Here is a 24,587-nt window from a genome sequence, read left to right on the forward strand (position 1 = left end):
AACATATTAACGGCGACTAAAATTGTACGGAAACTCTATTCTGTGCTCTCTATGTTCAATATTTTTTTTATATATATTTAAAGATATAAACCTCTTTAATTTTTGATCCTATGATAATTAGTAAAACGGATTACATTCTGTAAAGCTACTTTGTAGAAATTGCAAAACATAACTCGGTCAACTTTTGTATTATTCTTTTATGCATTTTGCAAGTTAAAAATAATTATATTTCTGTAAGAGAAATAAATCTCGAAGAAAGAAAATCGTCGTTTACAATTAATTCATTTAAATATTCATCACTTTTGCTTTTCACTTAATACATTTGAATATTTCATATAAATTATCATAAATATTTTCATTCGGTGAAATCTTTTCCTTACTCATTTTCCTCGCAATAATAATAAATTACAAAGATGAACGTATTAATTAGAAAATAAAAGATAAATTAAAGGACGAACGAAATCATAGAAAAATTTAAAGAAAAATATCGAGTATAACTTTGAGAAAGTTTCTTCAACATTATACCAAAAACTTTTATTAACCATTTCATATTTTCGATGGCGTGCCATCTAAAAGCTGTCCTCGTGTAAAACCCTTTCCCACTCTTTCTCTCTCTCTCTCTCTCTCTCTTTCTCAAGCATGCAAACATACTAAACGTCGGACATTTTAATCCTGAAAATAATTAAACGAAAAGCGTAGGAAGTTGTTAGCATACGCTCGGAGAGGATAAACGTCTAAATTGAAAAGAAAGAATAAAAAAAAAAAAAGAAAGAAAGACACACACAGAAAAAAAAATAGAAAAAAGAAAAGAAATATTTCAGAAAGCACAAACGAAGATGAGAAAAGAAAACGTGAATAAAGAAAAAGAAAGAACATCGAGTGAGTACGTTGAGCGATTAGCGGTGGATGTTCTTTAAAATTGATTCGAACTGGCTGCAAGAGAAGTACTCGAAACAAAAAATAAGAAATAAAGAAAGAAAGAAAGAAAGAGACAACCAGAAAAAGAGAGAGAGAAAGATACAGACGGAGACAGAAAAAAAAAAGAAGAAAAGAGAGAAAAACTTCGACTGCGTTGAAAAGAGCGTCAATTCGACTCGACGCGACTCGACGCGACGCGACGCAACTGCATACTCGCGAAGGCGTCGACGAAGAGGGTGGAATGGAGGGGTTAGAGAGAGAGAGAGAGAGAGAGAGAAGAGAAGCGACGACGGTCTCGTTTGGAGCGACGTTCTTTTCTCCGTTTTACGGGGTGGATACATTTACTAATTAGAACGGGCCGAGTGAAAAGGTCAAGCTTGAGCGATACGTGCCAGTACTCAGACGATACGGGGTGTTAAGGTAGAGAAAGATAGAAAGAGTGATGGGTTGACGATGATGGTGTTGATCGTAGAAATGATGGTAGTGGTGGTTGTGCGGCTAAAGGGGGTTGGTTGATAAGGGGTTGGAAAGTGAGAAGAAAGAAAAGAAGAGAAGCAGCACGGAAACCGTGACATTGAGGGTGTTCGCCGGGGAAGGGTTTGCGGGAAGGGAGAGAAAAAACGTAAAGAAGGGTGAAGAACGAGATAGAAAGAGATAGATGGATAGATAGAAAGAGAAAGAGAGAGATAGAGAGAAAGAGAAAGCAAAGGGTTTTGAGAAGAGGAACGTCGAGGGACGTCGAGGATCGCAACATCGATCGTACCTGAAAGACTCACCTTTCGTCCTCGTCGTCGTCGTCATCGTCGTCGTCGTCGTCGTCGTCGTCGTCGTCGTCGTGGTCTGCACACCTTTCTACTCCTCTTTACTCATCTCTGTCTCTGTCTCTGTCTATTCCACCTGTCCATCATCCCTTCGTCTTCCAACGCTCACTGAGGTAAATCCAGATCCTCTTAGCACCCTCCACCGTCGTCGTCGTCGTCATCGTCGTTGTCGTTGTCGTTGTCGTTGTCGTTGTCGTTGTCGTTGTCGTTGTCGTTGTCGTTGTCGTTGTCGTCGTCGTAGTCGCGTACGAAACGCATGACACGCATTTGCGTCAGCGTAATCCCGCTCGACTAGACGTTCCTGCATACACTTATCTTTAACGCCTTCGTCTATCCTTTTCTTACTCTCTACGTTAAGTACGCCTAGCGTTCGTGTTACCTACTGCTGGAGTCCCTTCGTCGATGCCACCTTCAATCGTTTTCACCAAAGCAAACCCTCTGCCAGTGGAAATATCGACAAAGAGAGAGAGGGTGAAGTGTAATCCGATCGTCGAATAATATTAATCCTATTGTCTGATTTATTCACCAGATATATATAACTATGGATATATTCAAGGACTTTAATATCCATGAGTTCTCCGACCATTTCTTTTTTTTTTTTACTCTTTTTATTTTTAATTTCTTTGTATTTTTATTTTCTTTCTCTTTCTTTCTTTCGTTCATCGCTCTTTTTTCTTTTTATCTCTCTATGCGAATAATCTTTCTCTATAAATTGTACAAAAAAGAAAAAGAGAGAGAGAGAGAGAGAGAGAGAGAGAGAAAAGAGGAACAAAAAGGGAAAAAAGAAAAAAGAAAAAATGCGTTTGAAAGGGTAAAAATATCTCGCGTATATTTTTCAAGGGTTAGATGTCCGCGTGACGGGAAAACGTCGAAGTCGGTGTCTAAGCTACTTACGGAAGAACAGGAGGGAGAAGAGAGGTCACGAAATTTGCATGAAATATGATCACCTCGTGGAACACCTATGACATACGCCTTCCATACCGCGTAAAACATTTTGACGAGAGCTATAGCTCTTTTCTCAACGCCCTCGACTTTCTTTGCCGCTTCTATTTGCATCGAGTAGAAATATAACGATAACATAAACGTGCAACCCTATTTTAAACGAGAGAACACATGACCTTGCGTGTTACCTATAACTACGTAAGAATATCAAACTAATATATTATTTTTCATTAAAACTAATTGTCCTTTTTCTTTCCCATTATTTTTCAACAACGGATATATAAAGTAATACGGATATATAAGTCGCTTGCAAAATGCAGCATATCGTTTTTTACACATTGTTGTTCTTTTTAATCTTTTTCGTTTCTTTTTTTCCTTTTCTTTTCCTTTCCTTTCCTTTCCTTTCTCTTTTTTCCTTTATATCACCGCTGAAAAGAAAAAGAGGAATAAATAACAGGAGATTAAGCAAATTCTTTGCACTCTTCCTCCTACCACTCTTTCGGTATTATTCAGACTTAGTGGACGTTCACACGCTTGCGGTGAAATCCCGGATTGGAGAGAGGTAAACAAACGGCTTTAATTTGTTTAGCGTATTCTATGGCCCACGTGGTTTCATTAAATCCCATACGTGGTCCGACATTGTCGTATTTCGTATTTCGTATTTCGTTATAGAAATCCATACGCGTTTGATAAACACGATTTTAAGGAAAATTCTAAAGGACAGAGCTTAATAATTTCCGGATATAAAATACCGAAGGGAATTTAATTTTTCGTACGTCAATCGCAGGTCGATACGCCGGACAGCGTCCTTCAGAGTGGATTAGGTCCAGGTCCAGATATGGGTCACACGATATTACGTTCGATGGTAGACCCGCGAGATTACGACCGACTGAGGTATTTGCAAATGAATGGAGGTCAGCCAAATAGCTTTGAAGAGACTATAAATAGGGTAAGTTCTTCAATGCAATTTTAATATTGCGGATTACCATTGGAGAACTAAATCCTTTCGAGAAATATTTTTTTATCTTTTTTTTTTTTCTTCTTCTTACAGTTGAAAGTTCAAGAAGCATTGAGGCAAAAAGAACGATTTCACAAAGAACACGAAGAGGTCAGTATCAATTATTCTAAAAAAATAAATAAATAAATAAATAAATAAATAAACAAACAAATAAACAAATACGTAAAATATATAACAAGAAAAAGAAATCAACAAATAAGAAGAAAGAATTGAAAGTTTGAAAAGTTGTAAAATTATAAAATAATGATTGAACATAAAAACAAGCAATTTGTAATTGAGAATGAGCAAATATTAAATATTCGTCATTATATATATGATATAACATTTCTTTTTCACAGATATTGAGAGATATCAGACATGGTTTGATGCAGTTAGGACGAGATGGACGTGGTCAGGTCACAGGAGGTAAGTACAACAAGAATCATTGATGGATTAGGCTATCGAATTGGATTTTGAAACTCGATCAAATATGTTCTATAGATGACACCTACATGTACGACGAAGATGCGCGATGTGGAGGTACAGGTGGTTTAGGTGGTGGTTTAGGGGGTCAACATTGGTACGATGAACCACCATACGAATCGGACCCCGATGATTTTCTTATGGGAGCCAGTGGAGGTCCCGTACCTACGGCTACCATTCAAAATGGAAGGTAATCCACGATAGAAACGATGACAGTTTCGAAGTCGAAAATATTTTGGTCTTGCTCTGTTATTGTTGGCTTTGAAATACTCTTGAAAAATGTTCTCACGAGAAATATTCTAACAAAAAAAAAAAAAAAAAAAAAAAAAGATACAACTTACGGGACATGTATAATCTTTCTCTTCGAATGATTAGAGAATTAATCATATTTACACGATGCCATTTAATTCTTAACGACGTAACCTTTGAACTATGGAACAATGATAATTATCTAATTACAGAGTATGCTTTACATTGAATCCAAGACCCGAAAATAGAGGCGAAGGAGTGATTTCCTTGAGAACAGCCGGTGACATCAGTCTACCACGTGAACGTTCCAAAGGAGCAGCTTCGACGATGCGAGGATTGATCGTACCTCAAGGACATAACAATCCACCCACGATTATACCTTTAACGCACTCCAGGGCTTCACGAGAGAGTGGAGATTACGCGAGCAGTGACGTTCAAGTAAGCTCATAATAACTCTAATTTACTAATATGATTTTCCCTTCAAACGAATGATAGGATGCATAGTCGTACGGAGTATATACATATATACTCTACGTAGGATGTTCGATATAATAATCCTTTAATTACAACCAAGTAGAACTTATTAAATAGTACAAAAAGAGAACTATATACGAATGAAAAATAACGTTTGCCAATTCCTTTTTCTTTTTCTTTCTTCCTTGTATTTTAACACATACAAACATACACACAGAGAGACACATCGACGACTCTAGAGATGAAATAGGGGAAGGCTTATAAACAAGTAGAGTAGACTGACTAATTAACTATATACACATCTATTACTGTAAGCTCACATCCACACTTAAACGATATGATATATATATATATATACACACACAATATATATGTATATGTACATATATATATGTGTGTGTATGTGTACACGATATTTTAGTTATTCTCTATCGTCATTCCTCCCTTTTGCTTACGCTCCATTCCCCGCTGAACATACAACAGCTACCAACCAACCACACGAATACGCAGAGAGAAGACATTTCCCACAGGTATACGTCACGCGAGATGATTCATTTAACTCGGACGTGTTGAGTGCGAGCCTCGAGACGATCGAACGAGTCCGACTAGTAGTGGTAGTAATAGTGTGAGAGAGCAAGACAGGAATACAGAGAAGATTGGCTTCCGGTGCCTGGTCAGCACCTAGAAACGTCCGGCTCACAGACATCATGCCTTCCGATTTCCTTCGACGTTTACACTAATCGTCTCTCCTTCTATGGTTACGTTTCAGGCTAGCATGCTCTCGAAACCGCATACCTCGTTAACATTGACTGTTACTAATTATTTAACTACGTATTCCGATTAAACTTGCATTCTGATACTCTCATCAAATCATTTCTAATGAATCATTCATGGATATTCTCTAATCTGTTGTCTGATATAGGGAACATTGATAAATAACTATCTCTCTCCCTTTCTCTCTTTATCTATTTATCTATCTATCTATCTATCTATCTATCTATCTATCTATCTATCTATCTATCTATCTATCTCTATTTCTCTATTTCCTTCATTAGTAATCATAGTTTCAAATTTCTATATAATTATAATAATCTAACATAAACTATTAGCATTAGGAACGAACAATTCATCCCTTTTATCAAAATCACTTCTCGCGTCTCGAGCGAAGTTCCTCCCGCTAATAAAGGTATCTTCTATGTTATTATCGCAGTTGAAAATCGATATATTCAGCATTCCGTTCTCTTAATAATATCATTAATAAATAATTCCCAACTACGTATAAAGACGTTCGATCGTCCTGATTATTCCTAATTGATAATGAAACGATTTCACGATTCTTTCACTGTCTTTGAACGATAATTACGTTCCAGAAAAGAGATCTACATTCGTATAAATAATCATCCTGGGAATGTACATCTCTCTGGAATAATTATTCACAACGTACACAGAGATAAATGTTTCATTAACGATTAGAGATAATTAGGATGAATTAAAAGATTACGCGATCCACCTTTTTTTTTCTATGTATCTATGTACTATGCATGTACGATATATATCTACATTTAAATCGTTCTCTCACACTCCCATTCGTCCTATTCTATCTCTCTCTCTCTCTATCTCTCTCTCTCTCTCTCCCGTATTTCCACCTTCGTATACTGCGTGATTAGAAGAGTCTCTGCGAGTATCAACGTTTTAGAGCCGGAGTAGCGGGGAGGAGGGACTTTCGCCGAGCCAGAGCAGCGACTACGAGGAACAAGAAGAGCTTGAGAACCAACACTCCGCCGCTACACACACAGTACGTGACATATAACAGACATCCTATTCACGATCTTTTCGCTTTATGGGCCCGATATCACTCGTACGAAGCCGTTCGTTGTGTTTGCTTGCTCGATAAAATTGTTTCTGCATGCTGTATAATGAAGGGAACGGATAAAGTTTCTCTTCGTTGCTCGTTCATTCATTCGTTCGTTATTTCGTTCTTTCGTTCGTTCGTTTCGTTCGTTCGTTTCGTTCGTTCGTTCGTTCGTTCGTTCGTTCGTTCGTTCGTTCGTTCGTTCGTTCGTTCGTTCGTTCGTTCGTTCGTTCGTTCGTTCGTTCGTTCGTTCGTTCGTTCGTTCGTTCGTTCGTTCGTTCGTTCGTTCGTTCGTTCGTTCGTTCGTTCGTTCGTTCATTCGTTCGTTCATTCCTTCGATCTTTATCTCGATCGAGAAAAGCATGTCCGATCACCACGCTTCGGTATTTCCTTTCTCTCTATCACTATAATCTACATCTGTCTATGTGTTATATATCCTATCCTTCTTGTGTATATATATATATATATATATATATATATATATATATATATATACACATATATATATCCTCGCTTAACCTTTCTTCATTTGCACATATAAATTTCGTTCGTGTTTCTCCGAACGTGTTCATCCTATCCGAAAATCCCTGGGAATATTTATTTTATATATATGTATATATATATTATATATACATACATATATATATATATATATGCACGATACGCAAAGCACGTTTGTTTTTAGGTACATATATGTAGAATCTTTTCCGTAAAATCAAATATATTCCTACACTCGTCCATTTTCATTTTCTTTTCCTTTTCTTTTCCTTTTTCTTTTTTCTTTTTTTTTTTTTCTTTTGCTTCCTTCCTTCCTTCCTTCCTCTCTCTCTTTCCCTACCTCGTCTAGCATTTAGACCAAAATATATTTCCCACCACACGCAGCATGATGATATATGTATATTTCTCTTCTCTGTACGAAAATACGAACGTCATATCACGACATATACATTCACAACACGTGCTGTCTGTTCCACCACAGCATGGCAACGTTATCGTTTCGAGCTCTTTGCCGACAAAGCTCGAGTCTCGTCTATGATACCACCGTCTCTCTTTCTCTCTTTATTTCTCTCTCTCTCTCTCTCTCTCTCTCTCTCTCTCTCTCTCTCTTTCTCCTTCTATCCTTCATATTCAGAACATCATCGCATGTTTATAAAATTTCCTATTCCTAGAGACACTACGATTGAGCTATAGGAATTATCATAAAGATCTCTGTAAAGTTAACATCTCTTTTCGTTTATTCCTTTAAATAGTTCAAAGTTCTAAGAGCTAATCGAGTCCCCTTCGGTGAAATTTTAATAACATGATAAATAAGTTTTAATTACATCCCCGCATCGACTTTACGATGCTAACTTTACAGATGTTAAACATAGATTAAACGTAGGTGTTAAACATAGACGGGAAAATGACAGGACTAAATTACTATACTACGCGTGTGTGCGTGTGCGAGAATGATCGATCGATCCCATCGCATCGTCTTTTGTCCCGAGAAGCAATGGCTTCGACATCGCTATTTGAAATATTAACAGATTGAATGCCGTAAATGTCACTCCTACGTCGTCTGGCACTCTTTCTTTTTCAGCAAATTAAACACGTTTATAAGATTTTTCTTTCCTTATATTTAAATAATAAGTTAATATAATAAATATAAATATATATGTATATATATATATATATGAGCTATGAAAGATAGAAAAATATATTGATTTTGATGCAAAATCGATTAAACATCCAACGTGTTAATACGTTCGGGATTAAAATATTTTATTATTAATCCTGTCTAAAGTAATCTTGGTTATTCTATTTTTTTTTTATTTTATTTTATTTTATTTGTTTATTTCTTTTTTCATTTTTGTAATATTTTTATTATTATATCTGTCAGTTATCATCGTCGTGTAAAATATTACAAAGCGAGAAATATTCTCTAATTAAAATATATCAATTTTACAGTACTAAAATTGTTTTAGAATATGATACTTAACCCTTTGCACTCTATAGGCGTCGTTACGGCGACATTCATAATATAAAGTAATATAAAGTACGATTAAGACTTTTACTCCTATACACTTAAGTGTAGAGGACTTAAGAACTACAAGAACTACAAGATTCCAAGACAGGAGTCTTATAGTTACTGGTAGGTACCTATTACAAAATTGGCTAGGTTGCAAAGGGTTAAACGTTCTATTAAATAAAGTGAAACGTCACAAAGTTCATCTTCATAAATATCGAATAATTTAATCATCGTCATTTTTCGTCTTACCTATAAATCGCATCTAGAAATATTTCCTTAAAACATTAATTTAACTGATTTATCACTATTAATATTACATTTAAATATTTCCACGAATTAATTCACGAAAATCCGATATAAAAGTTAAAATAAATAATAATTACTCATAATCAATAAACAGCTAATACGAAATATCTCGTAAAAAACCGTACGGAATGTTACATCGAAAAAAAAATAAATAAATAAAATAAAATAAAATAAAATAAAATAAAACAAAAAGAAAGAAAGATAGAAAGGAATAGAATAGAAAAGAAGAAAGAAAAAAGAAAAAAAAAAGAAAAAAAGGGTAAAATACAAAATGTAAAAAAGAAAACCAAGAAAAAAAAAAGATCGATTATCGATATTTCTAGTCGGAGGCGAGTGCTCTATTGGACGAAGAAACTAAAACTGGGGTAGGTGGACGTGCAAGAAATCTCAGACACGACGTACAAACGAAGATCTCAAGGCTTCGCCAGGATCGAGCGTCCTCTGAGGCCTTTCCTTGTAGCGCCAGTAGCGTTGAGAGTCTTCCGAGCGGAAGTGGTTCTAGCACGCAAGCTTTGGTACGAGCGGGAAGTAATCACAGCTCGATATCGTGCGAAGAAAGAGACGCCATAAGCCCGACGTCCATCGGCCCTGTACTTTGCAGGGCGAGAGCCTTGGTCGATTACACACCTAGTCCTTACGATAAGGACGCGCTCAAATTTAAGGTTCGTTTCTACGGAAGTCCTTCAACGATAGAGAATTACCATAAAGTAGAAACCATGCGAACCTACTTGTTTCTTCGCAACGAATGACCTTTTATTAGGTTGTTTTCTTTCCGAGTTTTTTCTTCCTTTTTTTTTCCTTTTCATCTCTCTCTCTCTCTCTCTCTCTTTTTTTTAGCAAATATTATAACGTTAGCAATTTAAAAAAAATCCTTGATCTTAGTCTTCATTTTCAACGGGATAATTCGTTATGGATCTTTTTCTATTATTTTTATTATTTAGAAAGGTGACATCATCGACGTGGTACAGATGAACAAAAGTGGTCTTTGGAAAGGTGTCGTTCACAACAGGATAGGACACTTCAAATTCATCAACGTAGAGATACTGAACGACCGAGTACCAAGACGCGGTGACTCGGAACGTAGTAGCAAGTGGGGTCAGAGATACAGGCAAAAGCCCGGATCGGTTCAAGAGCTCTTGCAAAGAATGAATCTTCAGGTAAAAAGCGATGTCTTCTTCGACATTTCTGACGATGCAAATAAAACGGCTTATCTTTTGTATCATTTCGAATACGGTAGAAAGAAATCGGCTAGTAATAGTAATAGTAGTAGTAACAGTAGTAATACTGGTAGTAGCTTTAGCGTGTTCTTTTTCTTTTTTTTTTTTCGTTATCCTTCGTATCGACCCAAGCATATTTCTCTAACAAGCAAGTTATCTATCGTTCGACTTTTTCCATGTATTCTTTTCTATCCGTCTACTCCTCTTTCTCTTTCTTTCTTTTTCTTTCTTTCTATATCGTTGAATTCCAAATACTAAAGCCACGAAGAGCGATCCAATAAGCTAGGGATAACGATGAAAAGGCAACTAACGTGGTAAACTACCTTACGTTCGTGCAGGAACACATTTCCGTTTTCGTGCTGAACGGTTACGAGGATTTGGAGCTGTTCAGGGAAATAGAGCCAGCGGATCTCGATTATTTGAGTATACATCAGCCGGAGCACCGTGCCAAGATACTTACGGCCGTACAACTATTGCACGACCTTCAGTGTAAGTAAAACGATCAACGAGCACCTTCCTGTTCCTCGCATAATCTCGAAAGCGTTTGCCAGATATCTTCGTGATATCTCCGCCGAGTTTTCGAAAGTATATAAGTTCCCGGTATAAACTTAAATCACAATAATCCTTTGATATTTGCTTTCTTTAACAGCTGGTAGCGAAGGAGATCTAGCGTCGAGTTCGGAAGGAGACGAGGTTAGCAGATTAGTTCTTCATTCTGGACAAACGTCCGGTCATTGTTCTCCCTTCAATCGACGTCAATTCCCAAGGGATTCTGGTTGCTACGATGCGCATAAAAATCCAACAAGTCGTCGAAACGTCAGTCCTGAATCATCGATGGCGACTAAGATATCCAGAGAGAATAATCTCGACAGTAGTGCTCAAAGTAAGATAGCAGTTGGCAACGTTACCGGCGAGGGTAATGCATTGACAGACGTTAAGGATGACTTTCATCCTAATATACCTATCGGTGGATCGCTTTTAACGCAAAAGGAAGGACAATTCGATAAATCTCCTTTGTTACGCGGTGGTAGCGCTAGAGCAATAGGAAAGAGAAGTAATTTTGGAGAAACTGTTGTGATCGAGGAAGCATGCGAAGGTAATCAAAAGCTTGGTATGGTCAAATACGTTGTCGGTGGTAACACCGATCTTGGACTCGAAGCTGCTCGTGACGTTGCCACGGCTTTGAGTCAGCGCGGTTGTTTAAGCGAGAAATCAAGCGATTCTGGCGTAAGTTCGTCTAGCATTAGCTCGGCACCTCCACCAAGAGACAAATCGTTAGCTACCGGTACCGGACCCTCCCAAACATCAGTTTCACCTACCAAAAATCAATTCGGTAATTTCACGAGAACACCGGCTACCACTCAAACAACCGCCAAGACACAAGGAAACGCTAGCTCCGAATATCCGTGAGTTATAGACGAGAAATGGCGAAATTATTCGCTTAAATGGCATCGACCTTGAGATAATCCGATGGAAATCTTTCAAGAAAATTATTCGAAGGAACCTTTTAACTATTTTTCTCCGGAGAAATAAAATAGCTTTACAAGCCAGACGTGAGAATAATATTCGAACGGACGAATGAACTTGCTCCTTTTGGCTGCTTCTTTTAAGTATACTTTCCGCTCGAATCCAGTTAGATATATATTATATATATCGATAAGAAGAACAAAAGGTTAAAAAAAGGAGAGGGAGGATCGAACCTTTAACATTCTTTCGTTTCAGTCGAGACCATTGCTATAGCGATATTTTTCAACTTTCTTCGTCGTCGTTCTATCCTTCGAGAATATTTCTAGACAACACGGAATTATACTTAATATACATATATACATATACATATTATATATATATATATATATGTATATATATATATATATACACACACATATACATCGATGACAACGTGAAACTTCTTAAATCCGAATTTTCATCGTGCGACGATACGCCTATCGAGAATCTTTCGAAAAGCACATACAAAGGGACTTAACGAGATTCTCTTCAACGATAAAAGATACGTAGGAACTCGAGTTATGTACGAGCATTCCCTCGATAGCCTTTACCATTTTCGCCAATATATTTGTATTGCCTTGTGCCGACTTCAAACGTACGTATATACTTGAGGGCATGCAGTAAGAAAAAGAAAACAAAGAGAAAGATATATATATATACACACACACACATATATATATATAGACATTATACATATATCTCACTGCCGGCCAGCGTACGATATCGTAAGAATACTCCGATTTATGGCGTTGCCGTTAGACCGAGAAAATAATCTTACGCGGCGAACGACGGTCGTGTAACAATAAACAAACATTATGTGATACGGTAGCAATATACGGATCGATTTAACGAATAAGTAGATAGAAATGGTTTCCGAATGAATAATACGAGCAATCTTATCACCTTTGTGACTAAATTAACAATATTATAAAGAACTGCAGACAACGAGAATGAAAAAAAAAAATTTAAAAAAAAAAAAAAAAAAGAACAGAAAACGGGCACAAAATACGTTTCGATATCTAATAACGATATCTGATGATGGACTGATTCGAACGATAATTTCTTCGTATTCTATAGAATATTGTTAATAAATGTCACGAACGTGACATGAGAGTGCAAATTTATAGAAAACTTCTCCTAGACGTGGCGACCTCTTCTGTTTCGTATACGTCGTATATCTTGACGATTTGTCTCGACTAAAAATGAGTTTTGTATTTGAAATGGACAAACATTTCTCGCGAGCACAGCAGCAGCGCTTTGAACGAAGAAAAAAGAAAAGAAAAGAAAAGGGGGAAAAAAGAAAAAAAAAGAAAAAAGAAAATAATAATAATAATAATAATAATAATAATAATAATAATAATAATAATAATGATAATGATAATGATAATGATAATGATAATGATAATGATAATGATAATGATAATAATAATAATAATAATAATAATAATAAAGATAAAGATAAAAATAAAAATAAAAATCTTTCAATCTCCGGTCTGCCAAGAAAAATCCATTCACTCTTCCGATAGCAAATTTTACGTTTTCGAACTTATAGAGAAAAAGAAGAAAACAAAAACCAAAAAAGAAAAAAGAAAGAAAAATGAACGAACGAACGAACGAACGAACGAAATTAATAAAAAGCAAAGAAAAAAGAAAAAGAAAAAAAAAAAGAGGGACTGCACGTTTTCGATTCCGAAATAGTCCGATGAGAAATCAAGTGTTTTGAGAATGCGATACGAAAGAAAAGAGAAGATAAAAGAAAAGAAAAGAAAAAAAGAACAATTAATAAGATAAGAAAAGAAATGAATGAATTTTTTTTTTTCTCGATTTACGCTACACATCGCCGTTTAATTATTCACAATATTATACGTACTATTTCTTACGATCGACAATCCTTCGACCATCGGCCGATGTTAACCCTTTGGTACCTTCGACGCGATGGTCCCTTGTACATGTGTATATTGGCGCCGCACCACGAAAAATATTGAAAGTTACAAAGATTTTGTATATATTATTAAGCGTAGAGACCTAACGATGTTTTGTATTGATCTTTGCCAAAACTTAAAAGGTAGACTATTATATACATAGACGATATATTATAACGTTGGATCTTATGTAAATCTTTTGTATAGTGTAAAATCATGGATGGTGATGTTAAAGAATGAATGCTTAAGATTGAAAGAAAGGAAGAAAGAAAGAAAGAATTACACGAGAACGAGCGAGATAAGAGAAAGATAAGTAAACAAAATAAAAAAGAAACAAAATAAAAAATCAGATTAGGAAGAATAAAGAAGAAAAGAAAAGAAAAGTCGAATGAGAGAGTCGATTATTATATATACGCGAAATAATTTTATATATTTAAGAAGATATATATATATATATATGTATGTATGTATGTATGTATGTATATATATCGACGACGGACCTATACACACAGACACAAACACACACACACACACACAAATTTGTACATATACACGAGATCAATCTGTCCCCTCCTCCACCTTTTTGAGCGAATAATTAAAAAAAAATAAATAAATAAAAGAAAAAGAAAAAACAAGAAAGAAAAAAGAAAGAGAGAGAGAGAGAAAGAGACACACGTACACGCACACACACACACATATTCAGGGGGGAGGTAAATACATCGTCGAAAATCACAAAAGTTTCGAAACCGTGGAATAAAACGTAAGTGGTCAACGATGCATGTTCATCCTTCCCATCGACATCTATAGACGTATTATCTGTAGAAATTTAGAAAACGCGAATATTTCTGAACGCGCTGGAAAACAAAGATCGAAGGAAAAATAATTAAAAAAAAAAAAAAAAAGAAAGAAAGAAAGCAAGAAAGAAAGAAAATAGTTTTAAAAAGAGGTATTTGCGTAATGTCCTTAAACAAAAATCAAGGATCGATTAAAAACCATCATCACTATCATCCCCACCACCCTCGTACTTAGATGTATATATGTATATATATATATATATAAAGGTGTATATATATATATGCATATATATATATATATATACACATCACAATCGACACGAGTTACTTCTACGATTTTGAAGATTGATTTATTAGCACGCAAGCTGCAATTGCGATTGCGATTGGGATTGCGATTGCGTGCATCAATACCGAGAGCGCAATAAATCCTTTTACATCTGGCTTGGACAATGACGTGTACGGATCACAGTTCGCAGTTTCGAGCTCCGTCGAAAGAGATATCGTATTTTGAAATCGTTTAAGATCTCGAATAATTCGAGAATTATATCATGAATAAAGGAGTTTCGCGAAACAAAAAATCGCGAAAGAGTGATCTATACTCGTAACGAGAAGCTTACTCCATATATCTCGTATTAAATAGTTCACTATTTTCGTCGTTCACATTTTCGTACGAGTATATATATATATATATGTGTGTGTATATGTATATATGTATGTATATATATATATATATACACACTCGGAAAAAATAACGAATAAACGAAATAAAACGCAAAAGTATTTACGATGAAAAATTTCGAGGCGGATTTATAGGACGAATGAGAGAAAAGAGACAGAGATATTAGTGTTTATCGTTGATTAGATAAGGAATAGAAAGTTTGGACGTTTTTTATAATAATCGATATATGGAGAGTGGGTGTTAGAAGGGGGAGAAAACGGATAGAAGAGAATGACAGACATAACGAACAAGTTGGCCGCCCGTGTGTAAGAGAGAAAAAGTAAAAAATGCGAACGTTATACTTAATAAAAAGAAAAAAAAAGATAAATAAATAAATAAATAAATAAATAAATAAATAAATAAAGATAAAAAAATAATAATAATAAGAATAATATTAATATTAATAACAAACGATCTAGTCCAATTTATTGTCGTCAAGTTGAAAGAAAACGAAGAGATAGTGAAATAAAATGAATGAAATAGAGAAAGAGATATTAATGAAGGAGGCAGACCGATGTATGTACATAAAAGATGATAATGATGATGACGATGATTACGATGATGACAATGATGACGATGATGACGATGATAATGATGATGATGACGACGATGATGATTATGATTATGATGATAATGATTACAATGATGATGATTATGATGATTATGATGATGATAATGATGATGATGATGATAATAAAGAATTAAAAAAAGAAAAGAAAAATCAACGAGTAATCACGAACGATTTCGACGTAGCGATGATTCGTGGTCGCGCGCGTCAACCGCTAACTTTATACGAGCTCATTTTGTATTTATTGATTGATCGCAACGTCGACCGAAGCTCGCTCGCGATTTTCATATAATTCTTTACAATGTCGCTCGGTTCTCGTATGATTTCCAACGATACGTCTTAATTTATTGACTGTGAATAGAAATAAACGATGGAAGAATCAAGCGATATATATATATATATATATTCATATATATATATATATATATATACATATATATATATTTGTCACTTTTTTTTCTTTTTTTTTTCTTTTTTTTTTCGTTTTTTCCTTTTATATCCATTAATTCGTTCATTCAATCATTCATCCATTCATTCAATCAATCAATCAATCAATCAATCATTCATTCATTCATTCATTCATTCATTCATTCAATCATTCATATTTTTCATTGACCTTCCCCCATTTTCACGATCCTATATCTAAATATTTTTAGTGATATCGATGATAGGATGGGGTCTGTGAATAGAAATAAATGCTAAAAGAATCAAATGGTATGTTTGTCATTTTTTTTCCTGTGATATTAATTAAGTCATTAAGATTTTTCATTGTCCTTCGTGTTTTTAGATCATATATGAAAATATTTTTAACGATATCGATGATACGAGAGGATTTGTGAATAGAAATAAATAATGGAAAAATCAAATGATACGTTCGTCACTCTTTCATTTCCTTTTATATTAATCAAATCATTATCGTATTTTTTAATGATCTATTTTGTTATTTTTAAGTTCTTAATCGAGATATTATCGGTATCGATGGGAATTTTTTAAATTAAATAAAAGATATCATTTTGTTTTCTTCGATATCAAATAATAAAATTTTTTCCATTGATTTTACTAATGTTCGATTGATATCGATGAAACGAGAAAAACTGCAAATAGAATATACTTGTCGTATCTTTGATATTAATTAATTTATTCATACCTTTCGCTGGCCTTTCAATTTTCCAAAACGTACACGTATCAAAATATTTTCATTAAAATTAATAATAATTAATAAAACGAAGCAATACAGCAAATTCGTCACTTTTTCCTTTGATATTTCATTAACTCATATTTTTCATAGCCCTTTCAATTTCCAAATCCTACACTAAACATATTTATATAATAACAAAATCAAGCGATAAAATATACCCGATAGATCTATACATACGTATACATTTTGTTTTGAGATTAATTAATTCATATTTTTCAAAGTTCTTTCCAATTTTCAAATCCTATATCGTGATATTAGCATCGATATTAACGATAGAAGGAGTATAAAGTAAATAAGCTTTGTATTAACGCAAAATTTCGACATAGCAACTCCCCTGATTCATCGTTTTCGATTAGAGAGAAGCATGGTCCTCGTCCCCGAATTATTCTCCCAATTTTCCAGAAACTCGTTAACGTTGTCCTCTAATGAGCGTAACTAATTAAGAAATTTAAATTTATCTAATTATCCCACAACGAATTGATTACATCGCGAGCGAAAATAAACGAGATCTATTTTTATTATCGCACAAAGCTCTCGCGCGATCGTTAAATTAAGGCTCACCGCAAACGTGCTTACTCTCGCGCGCAGACCACGTACGATCAATCGGTGGAAAGGCGTGCGCGTGTTACGCTTGCAAATGCAACATATGAACAAACACGAGTACGCACAGGTGCTGGGAGATACGCGTCGGTGATGGTGGAATGAAGAAGAGGATGAAGAGGAGGATGAAGAGGAGGATGAAGAGAGGAGAAGGAGATGGAAGAGGAGGAGGAACGACACGCGTGAAATTCACTCTCCTCGCGTGAAATACACCTTCTTGTTTTGCCGTCTAGTAGTGATCTCAATTTGTGTTCAACGTTCTATCCTATACACTCTAATTTTTTTTAACATTTTCCTTTTTTTTTTTTTTCTTATTATTATTATTTTTTCTTTTCTTTCTTTTTTCATTTAACAAGAATTTTTCCTTATATTTATTGTTCACCTAAAAAATTACTACCAACCGAGAAATGAATAATTTCCTTCGAATTAATGATGCTTCAGGATTGTAGATTGACGAGAAACTTTATATGAAAATAAATAAAAGATCTTATTCACGTTAATTTTATCTTCTTTCTTATTAACCCTCTATGATATTATGTAACTCTAATATCGCATACTTGTATATCATATTATTTTACTCTTTTTATAATATAAAATAATCTATTTATATATATATATATTTTTTATTTCGTATTCAAAGATTAATGTTTGATGAATAAGATATATACTCGTACTATACATTTTTCACTTTATGTAATTATCCTTTTTTCTTTTTCTTTTTTTTTTGGAACTAAAAGACAAGAATTGAATTATGAAAGATTAAAATATTCTTAATAGATATCTCTAACATAGAATAATATTTATTTATTTGTGCATAAATACACAGGAATAATAGAGGACATATGGAAGTGGTAGTGGATATCTCTGACAATGCCATTAATGTACATATGTACATATATTATATGTTATTCTACACGCATAGATTGCACAAAGCAAATCTACGTCGTCTCACGTTTCACGTGTTACTTCCTACTAAAGCAAAAGCGTTATCTGCAATCCACTTTAGTTTCGGTGTCCGATTGTAAGCTCAAAGGTAGAACAGACGAAGTTGTTTAACTAACCACAGCTCGTTTAACTATACTCCACTTCTTATTGTTCCGCTCAGTTTGCTAGCAACACGTTCGTACCGATAATTAGTCAAGTTAAGAGAACTTTGGTGACCATCAAGCGTTATCTAACTATAGATAGTCGAATATAAACGACGAAGTAAAAACTAAAGGATAGATCATCTACATTTTCCTCAAAATTTTTCATATCGTAAATAATATTATTATACGAACGATAATAAATTAAAATAATTTATTCTTTACTTTATCTTTCTTTTCCCTTTTGTTTTTTCTTTTTTTTTTTTTAATTTACATTCATATTCAACTTATTAATAAGCATTTTTCGTAAGTATAATATTTCATCAAACAATTTCAAATTACTACTTTTCCTTCAAAAAATGAATCATTATGCGAGTTATTCATTCGCAATGAATTAAATGTACGATATACCATCAAAAAAAAATTACCATTGAGAAGTTTGAAAAGTGATAATTTTAACAATGACCTAATATATCATTCCTTGTTACATTAAAACATTCTTCATCATTCTTTTGTTTTCATAATAAATTGATTGATGCAAAGAACGAACTACGAAATCGATCGACACGTTATTTAACACGTCGAATCCCGAATTATGTTCACGTAATTTTCAAGTTGCGTACAACGGATTACTAAACACTATGAAAATTTCATTATACGTTATAATTATTTTATATAAGAATTTCACGATCACGTTTTATTTTACATAAAATAATTATAACTTTTCTCAATGGAAAATCCGATGTGAGAGACTAGTGGCGGCGTTCAACGTGTTTAAATACATATACGTACGTGTACGCAGGTCGATAAGGAAGATTTCTATAAAGAAAAAAATTCTTTTTTTTTTTTTTTTTTTTAACGTGTATCACGTGTATAGATGTGTAGCTTTTCGATACGTAATAATTTATTGATAAATGAAAATTTCAATGACGATACACGTCGATACGTTCTCGAATATGCAGAGACATAAACGTACATATAGACACATATTTACATAAACGTACGTATATGTAACGATCTTACCAATTTTTACAAAAGTCTTCAGACAGGAGAATTCACCAACGATCCTTGACTTTGCCATCGGTAATTACATCCGATCCTCCCTGTTAATTAGTACCTCGTCGGATTTTAATGCTCCGAACTCGCGACTCTAATTAGAAGTCGAGATGAACGTTTGAACTCACGAGGGATATTTCCTTCTTTTTCTATCTTTTTTCTTTTCTTTTCTTTTCTTTACCTTCTTTTTCTTTTTCTTTTTTTCTTCCACTATCTAAAATTCACGATTGTAAGGGAACTCGAGTAATATGTATGTACATATAATTATGTACGATTAAAGTGATTATTCGAAATATTCGAATACAATGAATCATTGAATGAATTATTGAATGAATAAATGAATGAATGAATGAATGAATGAATGAATGAATGAATGAATGAATGAATGAATGAATGAATGAATGAATGAATGAATGAATGAATGAATTCTACTTGCTACTTGCTATCTTTCATTTTGTTTTCTAAGTCAATGTTACTTTGAAAACAATCCATGAATAGATAAGATTTATTATTTTAATTAAAATATACTTTACATTATTATTATTAAAAAAAAAAAAAAATCTATCTTTGGAGCGACAAACTTTACAAGAAACGATAAGAATGTTTGAAAATGAACTATACGAAAGTGAACTATACTTTGAACATCTCTAATAAATTCTATAAAAGAAAAAAAAAAAAATACTATAACATTAATTAAATAGAATTTGTTGTAGTACTGTTATCAAAAAATTAACATGGCTATTAACGATAACGAAAGCGATAAAGATTAATTTAATTAGATAAAAAACTATATTCTTCTACACCTCCTCGATCGTTTCATTCAGAAGTAAATAGAAATGTATATGTATATATTATAGATACATATTTATTCTCGTTTTGTCAATATATTCGAGGTATAAAGAATTCGTGTTTCTTATCAGAAGAAGATATATTAAGTAACCACGACCATTAATAATACAAGACGTTATACCTTCATGGAAGCACAACCATAAATTCGGTGAGTGAGACAGAAACGATGCTTTATCTATACCACCCTCGATATTTAATTTATTTTATGATACGAGTATATAAACGTAAATAACTTCCGTTTCTCTTGTCATCGTACAAATAGTATCGAGAATACTTCATTGAATATGCTTATTTAGTATTTTCATGTAATTAAAAGTTATCTACATATATGTGTATATATATATATATATATATATATATATATATATATATATATAACACATATACGCTATTATATATAAAGTATATACACTTTAAAATCATTCATCGTAGATGTTAACGCGAGTGATATTTTACAGTGTATATGTATAGTGGTAAACGCGTTCAATAAATAAAGAAAGGTTATACAAGGTTATATAAAACATACAAATAGAATGAATTTAGTAAATGCGATGGAACAGATAACGAGAAGTGAATATCTCGAAAATGATTTCACTCAAGCAAAATTAAAGTACCTAAATCGAATTCGACTTTTGTTTAATTAAAGAAGGAGAAGAGAGAAGCTAAAATAATTAAATTAAAATAATTAAATAATCGTTTCAACCATTATATGGCTATGTTTTTTAATAACTGTTATCTAATTTGGATTCTTTACGAATGGTGATTACCATATCGTAGAAAATAAATATATTTTTATACATTTTTTTATTCCTTAATATCTGCGAAAATTTGTTAATGGAAATTATTTAAAATAATGCCTGATTACTGATATCCGTTATAACTAATCCTATTTTTTAACTCAAAGTAATATAAAAATTCTATTTAGATAATTCCTTATTAATCGATAGCAACTAAAAATATTTATAAGTTAACGAAAAGAATGTCCTATGAAAATTAATGAGCTATGAATTATGAATTAATGAAAATTTAATTCAAACAAATTTTTATTGTACGGTAAATATTTAAAAGTCAATCGATTGCTTCAGTCTTATCACGTGGAAATAGTTATTAAAAAGATCTATGATTTAACGATAGTTCTACTTATACATTATTATTCTTTCAAAATCAAATCTCAGTTGCGTTCAATGTCTTTTGAAAAATATAAAAAAAAAAAAGGGTTTCATATTTCATCTAATCGAAACATTTTATATTCTCCCATATAAAAATTTTAATCGTTATGCGTTCAACACGCAGTTATATCTAAATCGATAATATCGCGAGATTTATTTATCTAATCAAAAAGTAAGATAGAATCGTCTAGCATTTCTTCTAATTAAAAGGTTTTATATTACCCCATATAAAATTTAAACTGATCGACTTTAACAACACTGTCGATTTTAAATCAATATTATCGCAAGATCTATTTCTTATATCTATAAATTTCATTATCGTTTTCATAAACCACGTGTATCACGAATAAAACCATTAATTTTGAAATATCCATTACAAGTCGGTATATAGCGTAGCTTATATTAAATTAATTTTGGTCGAAAATGAAAAATTCTTAATCTCTAATCCTCTGCAGTAATCTACGTGCAGCAAATGAAAAAAAAAAAAAAACACAACATATATTGAAGTATGCTTATTTTCTTCGGTACAGTTATAATTTCCTATTCCTTTCATGATTTGGAAAAAAAAAAAAAAAGAAAAAAAAAATATCTAACTTAATGAAACTAATAAAACTCGATCTTATAAAAAAGAAAAAAGAAAAAATATATATATACGTATATTACTAAAGAAAGATAAAACTGAGAATTTAATTAAATTTCATTTTAAAAGAGAAAAAGAAAATAACAAATTCTCGATCCTAATCTAAACAAATTTTTTTTTTTTTTTCCCCCCCGTAATTCGTAGCAAAGAAAGAACTTGGCACAGATCCCAGTGCGTTTGCTTTAGCTCTATGTGCACCTATATTCAGTGGAATTTCAATGAACCCCATAATTGCCACATCTTATACGTTTCGTAACACAAATACGTGAAAATAAAACTTGATTTCTCGTTTTAAAATATAGAAAAACAATCCTAACACGATCGTAATACTTCTACAAAGAAAAAATTTAAGCTCCTTGCATAATATCTTTGCATATATTTCTGATTATGATTCTTTATAGTAGAATAGAAGAAACGAAAATTAATATATTACTTGTCGAAAATCCTTAACTAAAATTTAATTATTCGAGGATCTACGAACTATGATTCTACGAGTCTCATCACTTTGTTTTTTCCCCCCTTAATATTTGCGAAAATTTGTTAATGGAAATTATTTAAAATAATGCCTGATTACAGATATCTGTTATAACTAATCCTATTTTTTAATTCAAGCTAATATAAAAATTCAATTTAAATAATTCCTTATTAATCGATAGTAACTAAAAATATTTATTAGATAACGAAAAGAATGTCCTATGAAAATTAATGAACTATGAATTAATGAAAATTTAAGTTAAACAAATCTTTATTGTACGGTAAATATTTCAAAGTTAATCGATATTTAGATTAAATATATAATTAATTTTTATCTTAAAATATAATATATATATATATATATATATATATATATATATATACACACAAACTCTAATGTTCCTTCTTACAAACGATTACACTATTTACTACAAGAAAATCATTCATGGCAAATATATTTGTTCTCATTGTTCATTAAAATTCATGAACGTTAATAAATATCGATTAGAAAATACGAAGTAATACAAAAGAATAATTTAATTAAATTCAATAAACTTTAATTACATTAAAGTTAATAAATATCGATTACAATATGCGTATGAAACAAGAAGATTATCTTGATCTAAAATAATAATTAAAATATAAGAAACAATTCACGAGTAAATTTCCTTTCAAAGAAAAAGTTACTCGTACTTATTCAATGCTCTTTTAATTTTTTTATATTTCATAACCGATACACTCGTACCGATCGGGACTTTTCGACTACGCCATGATTGATAATGATCGAAGAAAATTAAAAATTCACTTACTACTTAAAAAGTTGTACGATGTAGGTTAAGATCCACTTTAATGTTGCACTGACTCTAATACGCGTTAATTATTTATTATAATTACGAGACGCCACTGAATTTAATTCGCGATAATCTATTGTATTAGTATAAATAATAGTCTGTGCGACTATCTGAAAAAAAGAAAACAAATACTTTACGAACAAACACTGACTCTAACGACTACATTGCACGTAGTCGATATTAAGTACACTAGTTGTTTAAATCGCGCAACACGAACGAACAAACACTTTCACTTCACCATTTTCTAGATTTTTATTTCAACTATTATATCAAACACTCGATTCGTTCGTTGCTTCGCGCACAATTGCAATCAAACTTCTGAAATAGAAAAATAGAAAGAAGATTATTATTATAATCGTTACAATAATAAACCGTTGAAAATACTGAAGAAATGTCTGTTATGAAAATATACTTACTTAAAATTCCTCTTGTGATCTGCATCCTCTTCTAGGACGATGATGAATATATGCGAATGTAAGAAACTGTAAATAAGATTCCTATCACGTTCCACACAGAAACACACACTGTTTACACACCACTTTATTATACCCGTGCTTTATGATATATTTAAATCATAATTATAGAATTATCGAGAACGTGTTATTTAAGATCACCTATGGATAAAGTAAAGAATATCGATATTGAGTAATACGATTTTATAATATTAGATTAAAATTATTTAATATCGATCCGTGTTACGTGCTATGTAATGTTCCTCAAATGCTCCATTGAACAAATCATTGTTCATTATATTCAGTGTACGTTATAGATCGCTTAAATAATTATAGAATTATCAAAATTATACGAATTATTTCAGCCGAATCCGAGGTTCTCATAAATTCGAAATATTGAAATTATTTAATGCGAAATTATCATATTTAATACCGATT

At 32.6% G+C, this 24,587-nt stretch overlaps 1 protein-coding gene across 2 annotated transcripts in view; it reads left to right on the forward strand.

The window, feature by feature from the left end:
• LOC122634719 (SAM and SH3 domain-containing protein 1-like) overlaps positions 1-13,056 on the forward strand; it is a 204,706-nt gene extending 191,650 nt beyond the window's left edge. The window contains exons 6-15 of one of the 2 annotated variants that reach the window (XM_043823933.1): positions 3,469-3,630; positions 3,733-3,789; positions 4,038-4,104; positions 4,180-4,351; positions 4,623-4,848; positions 6,581-6,679; positions 9,374-9,712; positions 9,992-10,207; positions 10,606-10,756; positions 10,917-13,056. In XM_043823933.1, the coding sequence (XP_043679868.1) occupies positions 3,469-3,630; positions 3,733-3,789; positions 4,038-4,104; positions 4,180-4,351; positions 4,623-4,848; positions 6,581-6,679; positions 9,374-9,712; positions 9,992-10,207; positions 10,606-10,756; positions 10,917-11,677 (2,250 nt within the window). In that variant the 3' untranslated portion in view covers positions 11,678-13,056. The remainder of the gene's footprint in view (positions 1-3,468; positions 3,631-3,732; positions 3,790-4,037; positions 4,105-4,179; positions 4,352-4,622; positions 4,849-6,580; positions 6,680-9,373; positions 9,713-9,991; positions 10,208-10,605; positions 10,757-10,916) is intronic. The other variant, XM_043823934.1, reaches the window with a different exon arrangement.
• The last annotated feature ends 11,531 nt before the right edge of the window (positions 13,057-24,587 follow it).

The sequence above is a fragment of the Vespula pensylvanica genome, chromosome 15 (genome assembly GCF_014466175.1).
Source record: "Vespula pensylvanica isolate Volc-1 chromosome 15, ASM1446617v1, whole genome shotgun sequence".
Taxonomy (NCBI): domain Eukaryota; kingdom Metazoa; phylum Arthropoda; class Insecta; order Hymenoptera; family Vespidae; genus Vespula; species Vespula pensylvanica.